The sequence below is a fragment of the Callithrix jacchus genome, chromosome 1 (assembly GCF_049354715.1).
Source record: "Callithrix jacchus isolate 240 chromosome 1, calJac240_pri, whole genome shotgun sequence".
Lineage (NCBI taxonomy): Eukaryota > Metazoa > Chordata > Mammalia > Primates > Cebidae > Callithrix > Callithrix jacchus.
In genome coordinates, this window is record NC_133502.1 from 213,317,504 (window position 1) to 213,330,130 (window position 12,627).

The 12,627-nt window shown below is 52.4% G+C and overlaps 2 protein-coding genes across 19 annotated transcripts in view; one reads left to right on the forward strand and one right to left on the reverse strand.

Moving 5' to 3' along the window:
* Positions 1 to 12,627, forward strand: part of LOC144578399 (uncharacterized) — a 43,778-nt gene that overhangs the window by 27,417 nt on the left and 3,734 nt on the right. For 11 of the 17 annotated variants that reach the window (XM_078343256.1, XM_078343248.1, XM_078343253.1 and 8 more), the window contains 13 exons: positions 1,218 to 1,289; positions 2,899 to 2,963; positions 3,505 to 3,654; positions 4,729 to 4,950; positions 5,720 to 5,920; positions 6,066 to 6,272; positions 6,574 to 6,726; positions 8,029 to 8,157; positions 8,874 to 8,972; positions 9,733 to 9,936; positions 10,082 to 10,291; positions 10,593 to 10,745; positions 12,049 to 12,177. In XM_078343256.1, coding sequence (XP_078199382.1) covers positions 1,218 to 1,289; positions 2,899 to 2,963; positions 3,505 to 3,654; positions 4,729 to 4,950; positions 5,720 to 5,920; positions 6,066 to 6,272; positions 6,574 to 6,726; positions 8,029 to 8,157; positions 8,874 to 8,972; positions 9,733 to 9,936; positions 10,082 to 10,291; positions 10,593 to 10,745; positions 12,049 to 12,177 — 1,994 coding nt within the window. The remainder of the gene's footprint in view (positions 1 to 1,217; positions 1,290 to 2,898; positions 2,964 to 3,504; positions 3,655 to 4,728; positions 4,951 to 5,719; positions 5,921 to 6,065; positions 6,273 to 6,573; positions 6,727 to 8,028; positions 8,158 to 8,873; positions 8,973 to 9,732; positions 9,937 to 10,081; positions 10,292 to 10,592; positions 10,746 to 12,048; positions 12,178 to 12,627) is intronic. The other 6 variants (XM_078343293.1, XM_078343303.1, XM_078343223.1 and 3 more) reach the window with 1 other exon arrangement.
* LOC100399449 (cadherin EGF LAG seven-pass G-type receptor 1) overlaps positions 10,877 to 12,627 on the reverse strand; it is a 40,584-nt gene continuing 38,833 nt past the window's right edge. Inside the window, exon 9 of one of the 2 annotated variants that reach the window (XM_078343418.1) lies at positions 10,877 to 11,073. In XM_078343418.1, coding sequence (XP_078199544.1) covers positions 11,014 to 11,073 — 60 coding nt within the window. In that variant the 3' untranslated portion in view covers positions 10,877 to 11,013. The remainder of the gene's footprint in view (positions 11,074 to 12,627) is intronic. The other variant, XM_078343388.1, reaches the window with a different exon arrangement.

Genomic DNA, 12,627 nt, shown 5'->3' on the forward strand with positions numbered 1-12,627 from the left:
CAGTTGAGGCAAGTCTGAGAACTGAGAGGGACGTACAGGATTGGTTTGGAAGCCAGAATTAGGATTGTCAGAGCTGGGAAAGCAGAAGCAAGGCAAGAGTGTGCGCAGGAGTGGGGCACACAGCCGCTCCGTGGTATGCCGTGTGTCCTCTTCTACGGCAGGCCAGCTCCAGCCCAGCAGATGAGAATCACCTGATGGGTGGAAAGAGTGGATTCAGGTAAAATCTCAGACTGTGCATCATAACGGAGAGACTTAAAATATTTGCCTTATGGGTCATAAAACTACTAAAAGTGACAACATAGAGATAATAGAGTAGGTCAGTAAATGCAGTAAGCCACCTGCCACCTCTCCATAGCCTCAACCATCCCACAGAAACACTGGGGCAGCAGGATTTCACAGAGCTTGTGAGAAGAGCTCTCGGTCCAGGGTCCAGAGCATGATCTAGAGGACTCAGGTGTTCCGGGATCTCTCTCCCCAGGGAACCAACCACATGATTACCTCAGACCTATCTCTCCTCACTGGTGACTGGGCAAGTCACTCAAAATGTCTGAATTTGAATTCACTGAATTTGAAAATAGGGGTTGTAGCCCCTTCCCTGCCTGTCCCTTGGGGCTGACTTAGGGATCAGGGAAATCACAGATCTCTGTCATGAGCTGGAAATCATGTGGCCATGGAAACTGTGAAGTCACTTTCCATCCTAATCCTGCGCAGACATGCAAGCTCCCTCTCTGTAGTCAACCACTACCAAGTGTCTGGATTATTCTTCCCGACATTGATTGAACATTTTAGGGCATTTACAAAAACATGAGTCTTTTTAAGTCTTTATCCGCATTTCATCCTTTTAGACACTATAGAGCTTAGTAGGTCTATAGCCTAGATCTACTAACGTTTCCACATCTGAGAATAGGGAAGAGAGGCACAGATGGGTTCATATCCCTCTCCCAGGTATGTGCAGATTCTAAGTAGGATTTGAACCCAGCCTATTTTTTGGTAACTTGGAATTCTGCTTCTCTATATTGTCTCATCTGAATAAAGGTATCTGCCTGCACAAACAAATCTCCCTAGAACCCAGACCTAATTCAGGTAGCATTGAAAAGCAGTCGGTGAAAACTAGGATCAAAAGTTTAAATTGAGAACGTTTTTACTAATTTCTCTGTGGTCCTCTGCCAGCAAGGTGTCAAGCACTGTCTTTATTATGATGCATTTCTGCCTTGCAGGTTTGGCTGGCCGCGCCAGGAGCTGGGCAGCAAAGAGGAGGCGCAAGAAAAGTTGCCGCAGTGAAAATGAAGGTAGTGTGGAAATTATATCATGAAGTTGATTGAAGCAAATAATTTCAGTTTACTCATCCAGTGTCCCATATGAGAGGAACTCAGTAAATGCTGTGTCAGGTTCTTCATTTATTTCGTTCGTGCCCATTGAAATGCATTTAATCAACGGGTGACGCAACTACACAAGGAAAGTTACGTTGACAACTTAGAGTTTGGTTCTTTTTGTTTCTTTATTTTTGTGAGAAAGTCTCATTTTGTCACCCAGGAGTGCACTGGTGCAATCACAGCTCATTGCAATCTTGACCTCCCCATGTTCAGCTGATCCTTCTACCTCAGCCTCCCAAGCAGTTGGCTGTAATGCACATGGTTTATATTAAGCTATTTTTTTTTAATGTTACTTTTTTTGTAGAGACAGGATTTCACCATGTTGCCCAGGCTTGGTTCACTTTTGATAGTAAAGGACTTCTCGAATATTTAGACGTTTGCTTTCAGTTTGGGCAATTATGAATACAGCAGGTATAAACCTTCTTGTGTCTTGTTTGGAAACATAATTTTTACAATGTAACTAAGGCAATGCTAAAATTATGGTTACTTGTATGGTAAGACTACATTTCTTTGTGAGAATTTTGGTAGAATTTACCGGTGAATTCATCTGAAGGTAGTGTTTTGTTTTTTTTTTTGAGAAGATACTAATTATTGATTCAATTTCTAAAATAAATATAGGCCTATTCAGATGATTCATTTATCTTGAGAAGACTTTTAACCTTCTGAAACAGATCCAGAAAATTAGCTCATTTCATATAATGTATCCAAGTGTGAGCACAGATGTGTTCACAATATTCCTTTATTATTATTTTTGATTCCACTCATCTTCAACTGATATTATTGGTACATCATGACTTCCTTCTTTTCCATTGTGGTTAGACAAGGTAGAAGTTCATTAATGTTTTTGATCTTTTCAAATAACTGGTTTTTGGTTTTGTTGATTTTCTCTGATTTCCTGTTTTTTATTCCTTTAATTTCTGCAATCATTATGTATTTTTCCTCTATTTGACATTACACTGCTGTTTTTCTTTCATTGACGAAGGTGGAAGCTAGATTATGAATTTAGATTTTTCTCATTATTGACACAGCATCATGAATGTTACTCACTGAATATATCATTAAAATGCACAGTTAATAACTAAAATAATAAATATGTGTGCTTTACTACAATTTTAAAAATACAACAGGATAGATGATAATTGTATCAGGATATGCAGATCCACAGAACTTAAATAATCCTGTAATGTTTCATAAAATGTTGGGATTCACCTAGACCTTCACGTGGGCAGCAGGTCTGATGAGATGCTCTCGCTGAGCCATGCAGTGTCTTTCTGTATTAACTGGTTCTCAGACTATTTCACAGTGATGAGGTTGCTGTAGCTAGAAAGCCCAAGGCTCTTTGATTTCTTTCTGCCCCTCTCCTTTGCCTTCCTTCAACACCAAGGAGAGTGGTCCAGCAGCAGCTCAGTTCATGCTTGTCAGCAGCCCAGCTCCATACACTGCAGCTTCAGTCCACGTCCCCCAAGCCTCCTTGTGGGATTCCTCACAGCACCAGTGCACTGACTGTCTCTCTGTGTCCTCCTAGATCCCGTTCAAGACCAGGAGGACGGTAGGACTGCGAGGATTGCGGAGGAGACGTCACCTGAGATAGTAAGATGCATTTCTTTGTCTTGAAGAGAAATGTCTTTTTCTGGGGCTTCTAGAATGTCAAGTGAGTATCATTTTTGACTGCCATTGTGAATCAGTCCTCAGCTGTCATGGACTCCAGCTACCAGTCACTGGAGCTTATGACCAACTGAGGCCTGATTGATGATGTCGGTCCAAAGGTGACATCACTGACAAGCTAGTAATGAGCCTATTTCTCAGTAGCAACATTTTCTTCCTGAAAAATAATTTTGTATTTGGCAGCCAACATGGACTTGCTCAATATCCCATGAAAAACCAGGTTCCCGGAAGGTGGACTCCTCCTGGAACGCCCCTCTGCCTATTAGCTCTAGAGCCCATCAGATTGCCCATGCTCCTTTTCATCCTGGGGGCGCGGTCTCTGCATTCTCCCAACTCCCACCAGGTCCTTATGTGGTCATCCTGTGAATCAGCAGAACCGGCTCCTCCCTCTTCTCCAGGGTGTGGGGTCCCTGGGGTTCAGAAACTGCTCTCCTGAGCACCCGCATTTATCTTATCCTGGGATTAGGAGCTGCTGCAGGAGGAGAACCGGCAGAAGCTGGGCGTGAGCACCAACCTCAAGCAGGTGGAGGATGAGAAGAATTCCTTCTGGGAACAGCTGGAGGAGAAGGAGGCCACGCACAACCTTGAGAAGCAGATTGCCACCCTCCACGCCCAGGTTTGGAGGCCCAGGGAACTGGCCAGATGCTGCAGGCTGGAGAGCTGCTGGCCTGGGCACTGCAGGGCAGACTGCCGCTGAGCCAGCCTATTGCTCTTTTCCAGGGAAGCCCCCCTCCCCCCTGCTGTCCCACATCAGTGCTCTTAGCCTGAGGCCATAAGAGAGGAATCCAGGGGTCTGTGGACTTAGATGGGGGACACCACTATTTTCACTGCTATTTTATACTTTATGTTCACCAGTCTAGCTACAATGTAGCACTGCTTCCATTATGAACATAGCCACAGGCCATGGTGCTGGCAGTCCCTGTGCCCTTGTCACCTGGAGAAATGGCCAGTTACCCTGTTAGGGTCATGGCTCAGCTCCTTGGCCTCGTGATTGCCAGGCCTGCGCTGAGTTTGCTATCTGATGTACTACCTGGGGTCACGTGGCTTCCTGAGTGATGGCAACTGCATTTCTCTATACTGGTTACCTGGGTGATTCCTTATGTTTATTTCATGCTTGTTAAAACATTGTCATGAGAAGGAGTCCCTAGTCCTCTCTATAGAATGTCAAGGGGTCCGTAGACTAATGTCAGGGTCCCTGTCGTAGATCCTATTTTAGGCCTCCACGTGGCGGGCCAGAAGGCCTGAACCACCTCCAGATGGGCTGGGAGTTCATTCCAAAGTCAGGGTAGGAGTCGCCTTCGAGCGCATGTGGTTGCAGCTTTATCTGCAGATGCAAGGGCTGAGTGATGGGGACCCCATGTACACCCCCACAGGGCACTGGCCTTGCTCTCTGGGGGTGGTTCCCCAGAGAGTGAGAGGCTTGGTGTGGATGAGGGCTTGGAATCCCCTCAGCGGGCCTAGGAGTCAGCCTCCCCGCAGCTTCACACACTAGATGGATGCCTTTCTGCAGAAACTCCATTTGTCTTGCCCCCATGGAGAGGGAAGTGACTGGGAGGCAGTTTTATAACTGGGCGGATCCCTGGTGCCCCTTTCACAGTGTGGCAGGCAGGCTCTTAGATGCCTCAGGGACAGGTGTGTCACCTGAGCAGGTGCCATCTCGGGCATCTGCTTATTCCTTGCTCCTGCCCAGGTGGCCGACAAGAAGAGAATTGACAGTGTGCGGTGCCTGGAAACCGCAGAGGAGGTGAAGAGGCAGCTCCAGAAGGACCTGGCGGGTCCGAGCCAGCGGCACAAGGACAAGCTGGAGAATACAGAGACATGGCGGCAGCAGGAGCTGGATGACCTGCTTGTGGACCTGGACAACCAGCGCCAGATGGTGTGCCACCTGGAGGAGAAGCAGAAGTTTGACCAGGTGTGTAGCCATCCACCCCATCCTTTGCATTTTCTCTCCTTCCGGCACTCAGCCCAAGGCGAGGGCCTCATCAGAGAAACCCTGGGCTCCCTCGAGACCTTGCCCGGGAGGGGTCGTGCGGGGCCAGCACTTAGAGGACCCCTAGTCTCTGGCTTGTTGAGGGGCTTGGGGAGAAGGCCAGCGGAAGAGGGTGTCTTCATGCAGTGGGTTGAGGAGGAACTTTTCCTTTCTGAGTTTTCACATTTTTTTTAGGTTTTCTATAATGAACTGGTTTTCCTGTCATTTAAACCATTTATTTGTGCATTCATATTGCTTCCTTATTCCAAAAGATCTGAGAGAAGGTGTGGGAGATGTGAACACCGGGGCGGGATAGACATCGAGCATGGAACTGCGGCGGCTGGGTCCACCTCGCTGCGTTTTGGGGAGAAAGCTGGACCGAACGCACACACACACTGTCGTTCTTGTGTTGTCTCTGGTTGTTGCGCTGTGGTAGTGGGGTTGGGTTTCTGCAGAGACTGTGGGGCCTGTATACTCTAAAGAATGCACTCTTGACTGGGCATGGGATTATATGCTTATAAGCCCAGAACTTTGGGAAGCCGAGGCGGGCGGATCACCAGGTCAAGAGTTCGAGAGCAGCCTGGCCAACATGGTGAAACCCCATCTCTACTAAGAATACAAAAATTAGCTTGGGCCCAGCTGCTCTGCCCTGCTGGGGGCTGTAGCTCGGAGCCTGTGGGGCTGAGCCTCATGGTACCCCTCTCTTTCCCAGCTCCTGGCAGAGGAGAAGACCATCTCTGCCAAGTATGCAGAGGAGCGTGACCGGGCCAAGGCCGAGGCCCGAGAGAAGGAGACCAAGGCGCTGTTGCTGGCCCGGGCCCTGAAGGAAGCCATGGAGCAGAAAGTGGAGCCGGAGCGGCTCAACAAGCAGTTCCACGTGGAGATGGACATCATGAGCTCCAAGGGCAAGAGCGTGAGTGCCGGGCCTGGCAGCCAGGCCTTGGGAGGGGCCCGAGCGGGGTCATCACAGAGGGTCAACACATACAAACATTCCGGGTCTAGCAGACCCAGGTCCCTGCCAGTCTCTTTGCTCCTGACTTGGGCTCTCTGGGGCTCAGGTCCATGAGCTGAAGTCCAGGTGGCTTCTGGAGCAGCAGGTGGAGGAGTTGAAGACCCAGCTGGAGGAGCTGGAGGATGAGCTGCAGGACACTGAAAACGCCAATCTGCGGCTGGAGGTCAACCTGCAGGCCATGAAGATCCAGTTCGAGCGGGACCTGCAGGGCCGGGACGAGCAGAGTGAGAAGCAGCAGCAGCTGGTCAGACAGGTGTGCGTGGGCTCCTGCTACCCCACGGTGGCCAGGGTTGCCCTGGCTTCACCCAGGCTTCCATTTCCTCCTTCCACCTGGATTGTGTTAGGGCCCTGGACCACACCTCCCCTCCCCTGTCCCTCCTGTCCAGTCCCCTGTCCCTCGGGTCAGCGACTCACCTTCTTAGAGTTCTTTGAGTCAGTAATGCCCACTGGCTTCCAGAGGCCCTGCAGATACTGCAGAGGCACCTGGGTTCAGAGCCAGAGCAGGGTCTCTGAGTGGGTCCAGCTTCCCAAGCTGTCAGTGTTCCTTCCTCCAGGTGCAGGAGATGGAGGCAGAGCTGGAGGACGAGAGGAAGAGGCACTCCATGGCAGTGGCTGCCTGGAAGAAGCTGGAGATCGACCTGGAGGTGCAGATTGACTCGGCCAACAAGAACCGGGATGAAGCCATCGAGCAGCTGCGGAAGTGGCAGGTAAGGGTGGGCGGTGCCCAGCTGAGCCAGCTACATGTGAGGGCGCTGGGGCGGGAACCTGGCAGGGTGGCGCCTCTTGGGAAGGTCCTGGGTGCTTCTAGTCCCATCTCCCTAATGGAGACACAGGCTCAGAGGTGAGTGGAAACAGTAGTCCAACAGCAAACTTGCAGAACGGTGCATGGCTGAGTACATGAAACACAGAAGCAAACAGGCAAGTGCAGGCCCAGGCATGGGGGAGTTCAGAAGGCCTCACCCAGTGCAGACTCCAGCATCAGCCGCGTCCTGACGCTCCAGCCTTCTGGGCTCCGGCGTGATGGTTCCGAGAAGCAGCCTAGAGTGTGGGATACATACTTGGAAATTTTCACCTCACCAATAATTGAAGAATAATGAACACATAAAAACAGCTCTGATATGTCATATCATGTAGCAAGAATAACCGTAGGTTTAAAATACATTTGAGTCAGAGTCTTGCTCTTTTACCCAGGCTGGAGTGCAGTGGCGCAATCTTGTGTCACCACAACCTCTGCCTCTTGGGTTAAGGCGATTCTCCTGCCTCAGCCTCCCGAGTAGCTGTGATTATAGGTGCGTGTTCCCATGCCTGGCTGATTTTCGTATTTTTAGTAGAGATGGCGGTTCACTGTGTTGGCCAGGGTGGTCTCAAACTCCTGACCTCGTGATCTGACAGCCTCGGCCTCCCATAGTGCTGGGACTACAGGCGTGAGCTGCTGTGCCTCGGCAAAAACAAATCTGTAAAAGCTAACTGTGGGCAACATTGTGGGGCACAGATACTCTGCTGTTGGCATGTTCTGCTGCTGTGGACTGGCTGCACACACCCAGTCATGCACTTTGCCTTGGGGAATCTGTTTTTGGAGTTATCTGCAAATGGAATAAAAGAGTATTTGACAAAAATCTTTAGCATTAAAACAAATAGGTGGGTAACAAAAGGAAAGGTTTTCCTGCCTGTGGTGGGGACACCTGCCAGGCTGGGCACTGGTTTCAAGCGGCAGGTGCGCATTAGGGGTGGCACCATGGGCACTGGTCTCTGGCCCACAGAGGGGACAGAAGTGGAGAATGAAGCTCAGCCTGGGCTTGCGTCCACAGTTGCCAACACTGTCAAAGTGTGAGTTATGAAGTGGGATGCAGATTTTTGTCCTCAGTTGCTTTTTCTCCCTGTCACCATGGTTGGTTAAATATCGGGCAGAGTACAGCCATCCCTGTGTGTGAGATGACGCTCGAGGGTGGGGGTGGAGGGCTGAGGGCCAAGGCCCTGGGTGGGGTGCCAAGCCTCTGTCCCTGCCCCAGGCCCAGGTTAAACACTGCATGCGTGAGCTGGATGACACCCGCACCTCTCGTGAGGAGATCCTGGCCCAGGCCAAAGAGAATGAGAGGAACCTGAAGAGTGTGGAGGCGGAGATGATCCACTTGCACGAGGTGGGTGGGGTGGCAGTGGAGAGCGGCACTGCTGCCCTGCAGCCAGCAGGTGGCAGCACAGGGCTTTCAGCAGAAGGCAGGGCTAGGGTCCGACTCAGCTCCAGGAAATGGCTGGGGACAGCTCTCGCATTACAAAAGAATTCCCTCCAGGGTTCCATTACATAGTGGGCCTCCCTGGTATGATGAGATTGTGTGTGAGTGAAATGCCTCACATCAGATGAGGCTCCGTGGCCGCCACCACCTCCTGCCATGACCGTGTTCTGGTGAGGGAGGATCTCAGCATCCCCATGGCTGCCCTGTCCGTGTCGCACCTGAGCCAGTCCTGAAGTGTTTCCTGGGTCTAGAGGGTGCCCTGCAGTGTGACTTGCCGGGTGTGACTGCGTCCAGGGTGCAGCCATCTCCTGCCTGCAGGCTCCAGAGCTGACTCTGGGCTCTGGCTACCCAGAACAGGGCCGGGGCAGCAGTGAGCGGCTCTGTCCACGTGGTCTGCCCTGGTTAGGCCAGGACACTTGTTAGTCATCAACACACCCTGGCACCTGGCTTGATTCCTAGCACTTAAATGTAGTTGAGTTTTATGAACATACAATGCTTTTAAGCTGTGACTTTGGAGGGGGGAGGTGGGGCTGGGGAAGGGCTTGAGAGGAGGGTGCCCAGGGCTGGGAAGGATGGTCTTGTGGGGCTGTGGCTGCCTTGAGGTCACATTCTGGATCTTTGAGCAGGAACTGGCAGCTGCGGATCGTGCCAAGCGCCAGGCCCAGCAGGAGCGGGATGACCTGCTCGTGGACCTGGAGGGGAAGCAGAAGAAGTTTGACCAGGTGTGTAGCCATCCACCCCATTGCATTTTCTCTCCTTCTGGCACTCAGCCCAAGGCGAGGGCCTCATCAGAGAAAGCCTGGGCTCCCTCGAGACCTTGCCCGGGAGGGGTCGTGCGGGGCCAGCACTTAGAGGACCCCTAGTCTCTAGCTTGTTGAGGGGCTTGGGGAGAAGGCCAGCGGAAGAGGGTGTCTTCATGCAGTGGGTTGAGGAGGAACTTTTCCTTTCTGGGTTTTCACGGTTTTTTCAGATTTTCTATAATGAACTGGTTTTCCTGTCATTTAAACCATTTATTTGTGCATTCATATTGATTCCTTATTCCAAAAGATCTGAGAGAAGGTGTGGGAGATGTGAACACCGGGGCGGGATAGACATCGAACATGGAACTGCGGCGGCCGGGTCCAGCCCGCTGCGTTTTGGGGAGAAAGCTGCACTGAACACACACACACACTGTTGTTCTTGTGTCGTCTGGTTGTTGCGCTGTGGTAGTGGGGTTGAGTTTCTGCAGAGACTGTGGGGCCTGTATACTCTAAAGAATGCACTCTTGACTGGGCATGGGCTTATATGCCTATAAGCTCAGAACTTTGGGAAGCTGAGGCGGGCGGATTACCAGGTCAAGAGTTCGAGAGCTGCCTGGCCAACATGGTGAAACCCCATCTCTAAGAATACAAAAATTAGCTTGGGCCCAGCTGCTCTGCCCTGCTGGGGGCTGTAGCTCAGAGCCTGTGGGGCTGAGCCTCATGGTACCCCTCTCTTTCCCAGCTCCTGGAAGAGGAGAAGACCATCTCTGCCAAGTATGCAGAGGAGCGTGACCGGGCCGAGGCCGAGGCCCGAGAGAAGGAGACCAAGGCGCTGTTGCTGGCCCGGGCCCTGAAGGAAGCCATGGAGCAGAAAGTGGAGCTGGAGCAGCTCAACAAGCAGTTCCGTGTGGAGATGGAGGACATCATGAGCTCCAAGGGCAAGAGCGTGAGTGCTGGGCCTGGCAGCCAGGCCTTGGGAGGGGCCCGAGCGGGGTCATCACAGAGGGTCAATGCATACACACGTTCCAGGTCTAGCAGACCCAGGTCCCTGCCAATCTCTTTGCTCCTGACTTGGGCTCTCTGGGGCTCAGGTCCATGAGCTGAAGTCCAGGTGGCTTCTGGAGCAGCAGGTGGAGGAGTTGAAGACCCAGCTGGAGGAGCTGGAGGATGAGCTGCAGGACACTGAAAACGCCAATCTGCGGCTGGAGGTCAACCTGCAGGCCATGAAGATCCAGTTTGAGCGGGACCTGCAGGGCCAGGACGAGCAGAGTGAGGAGAAGCAGCAGCAGCTGGTCAGACAGGTGTGCGTGGGCTCCTGCTACCCCACGGTGGCCAGGGTTGCCCTGGCTTCACCCAGGCTTCCATTTCCTCCTTCCACCTGGATTGTGTTAGGGCCCTGGACCATGCCTCCCCTCCCATGTCCCTCCTGTCCGGTCCCCTGTCCCTCGGGTCAGCGACTCACCTTCTTAGAGTTCTTTGAGTCAGTAATGCCCACTGGCTTCCGGAGGCCCTGCAGATACTGCAGAGGCACCTGGGTTCAGAGCCAGAGCAGGGTCTCTGAGTGGGTCCAGCTTCCCAAGCTGTCAGTGTTCCTTCCTCCAGGTGCAGGAGATGGAGGCAGAGCTGGAGGATGAGAGGAAGAGGCACTCCATGGCAGTGGCCGCCCTGAAGAAGCTGGAGATGGACCTGGAGGCGCACATTGACTCGGCCAGCAAGAACCAGGATGAAGACATCAAGCAGCTGCGGAAGTGGCGGGTAAGGGCGGGCGGTGCCCAGCTGAGCCAGCTACATGTGAGGGTGCTGGGGCGGGAACCTGGCAGGGTGCCGCCTCTTGGGAAGGTCCTGGGTGCTTCCAGCCTCATCTCACTAATGGAGACAGGCTCAGAGGTGAGTGGAAATAATATCCAACAGCAAACTTGCAGAACGGTGCATGGCTGAGTACATGAAACACAGAAGCAAACAGGCAAGTGCAGGCCCAGGCATGGGGGAGTTCAGAAGGCCTCACCCCGTGCAGACTCCAGCATCAGCCGCGTCCTGACGCTCCAGCCTTCTGGGCTCCGGCGTGATGGTTCCGAGAAGCAGCCTAGAGTGTGGGATACATACTTGGAAATTTTCACCTCACCAATAATTGAAGAATAATGAACACATAAAAACAGCTCTGATATGTCATATCATGTAGCAAGAAAAACCATAGGTTTAAAATACATTTGAGTCAGTGTCTTGCTCTTTCACCCAGGCTGGAGTGCAGTGGCGCAATCTTGTGTCACCACAACCTCTGCCTCTTGGGTTCAGGCGATTCTCCTGCCTCAGCCTCCCAAGTAGCTGGGATTATAGGTGTGTGTTCTCATGCCTGGCTAATTTTTGTATTTTTAGTAGAGATGGCGGTTCACTGTGTTGGCCAGGGTGGTCTCAATCTCCTGACCTCCTGTTCTGACAGCCTTGGCCTCCCATGGTGCTGGGATTACAGGCGTGAGCTGCTGTGCCTGGGCAAAAAAAAATCTGTAAAAGCTAACTGTGGGCAACGTTGTGGGGCACAGATACCCTGCTGTTGGCATGTTCTGCTGCTGTAAACTGGCTGCACACACCCAGTCATGCACTTTGCCTGGGGGAATCTGTTTTTGGAGTTATCTGCAAATGGAAAAAAAGAGTATTTGACAAAAATCTTTAGCATTAAAACAAATGGGAGGTGGGTAACAAAAGGAAAGGTGTTTCCTGCCTGTGGTGGGGACACCTGCCAGGCTGGGCACTGGTTTCAAGCGGCAGGTGTGCATTAGGGGTGGCACCGTGGGCACTGGTCTCTAGCCCACAGAGGAGACAGAAGTGGAAAATGAAGCTCAACCTGGGCTTGCGTCCACAGTGACCAACACTGTCAAAGTGTGAGTTATGAAGTGGCACACAGATTTTTGTCCTCAGTTGCTTTTTCTCCCTGTCACCATGGTTGGTTAAATATCAAGCAGAGCACAGCCATTCCTGTGTGTGAGATGACGCTCGAGGGTGGGGGTGGAGTGCCGAGGGCCAAGGACCTGGGTGGGGTGCCAAGCCTCTGTCCCTGCCCCAGGCCCAGGTTAAACACTGCATGCGTGAGCTGGATGACACCCGCACCTCTCGTGAGGAGATCCTGGCCCAGGCCAAAGAGAATGAGAGGAACCTGAAGACCTTGGAGGCGGAGATGATCCACTTGTGCGAGGTGGGTGGGGTGGCAGTGGAGAGCGGCACTGCTGCCCTGCAGCCAGCAGGTGGCAGCACAGGGCTTTCAGCAGAAGGCAGGGCTAGGGTCCGACTCAGCTCCAGGAAATGGCTGGGGACAGCTCTCGCATTACAAAAGGATCCCTAGGGTTCCATTACATAGTGGGCCTTCCTGGTATGATGAGATTGTGTGTGAGTGAAATGCCTCACATCAGATGAGGCTCCGTGGCCGCCACCACCTCCTGCCGTGACCATGTTCTGGTGAGGGAGGGTCTCAGCATCCCCATGGCTGCCCTGTCCGTGTCGCACCTGAGCCAGTCCTGAAGTGTTTCCTGGGTCTAGAGGGTGCCCTGCAGTGTGACTTGCCGGGTGTGACTGTGTCCAGGGTGCAGCCGTCTCCTGCCTGCAGGCTCCAGAGCTGACTCTGGGCTCTGGCTACCCAGAACAGGGC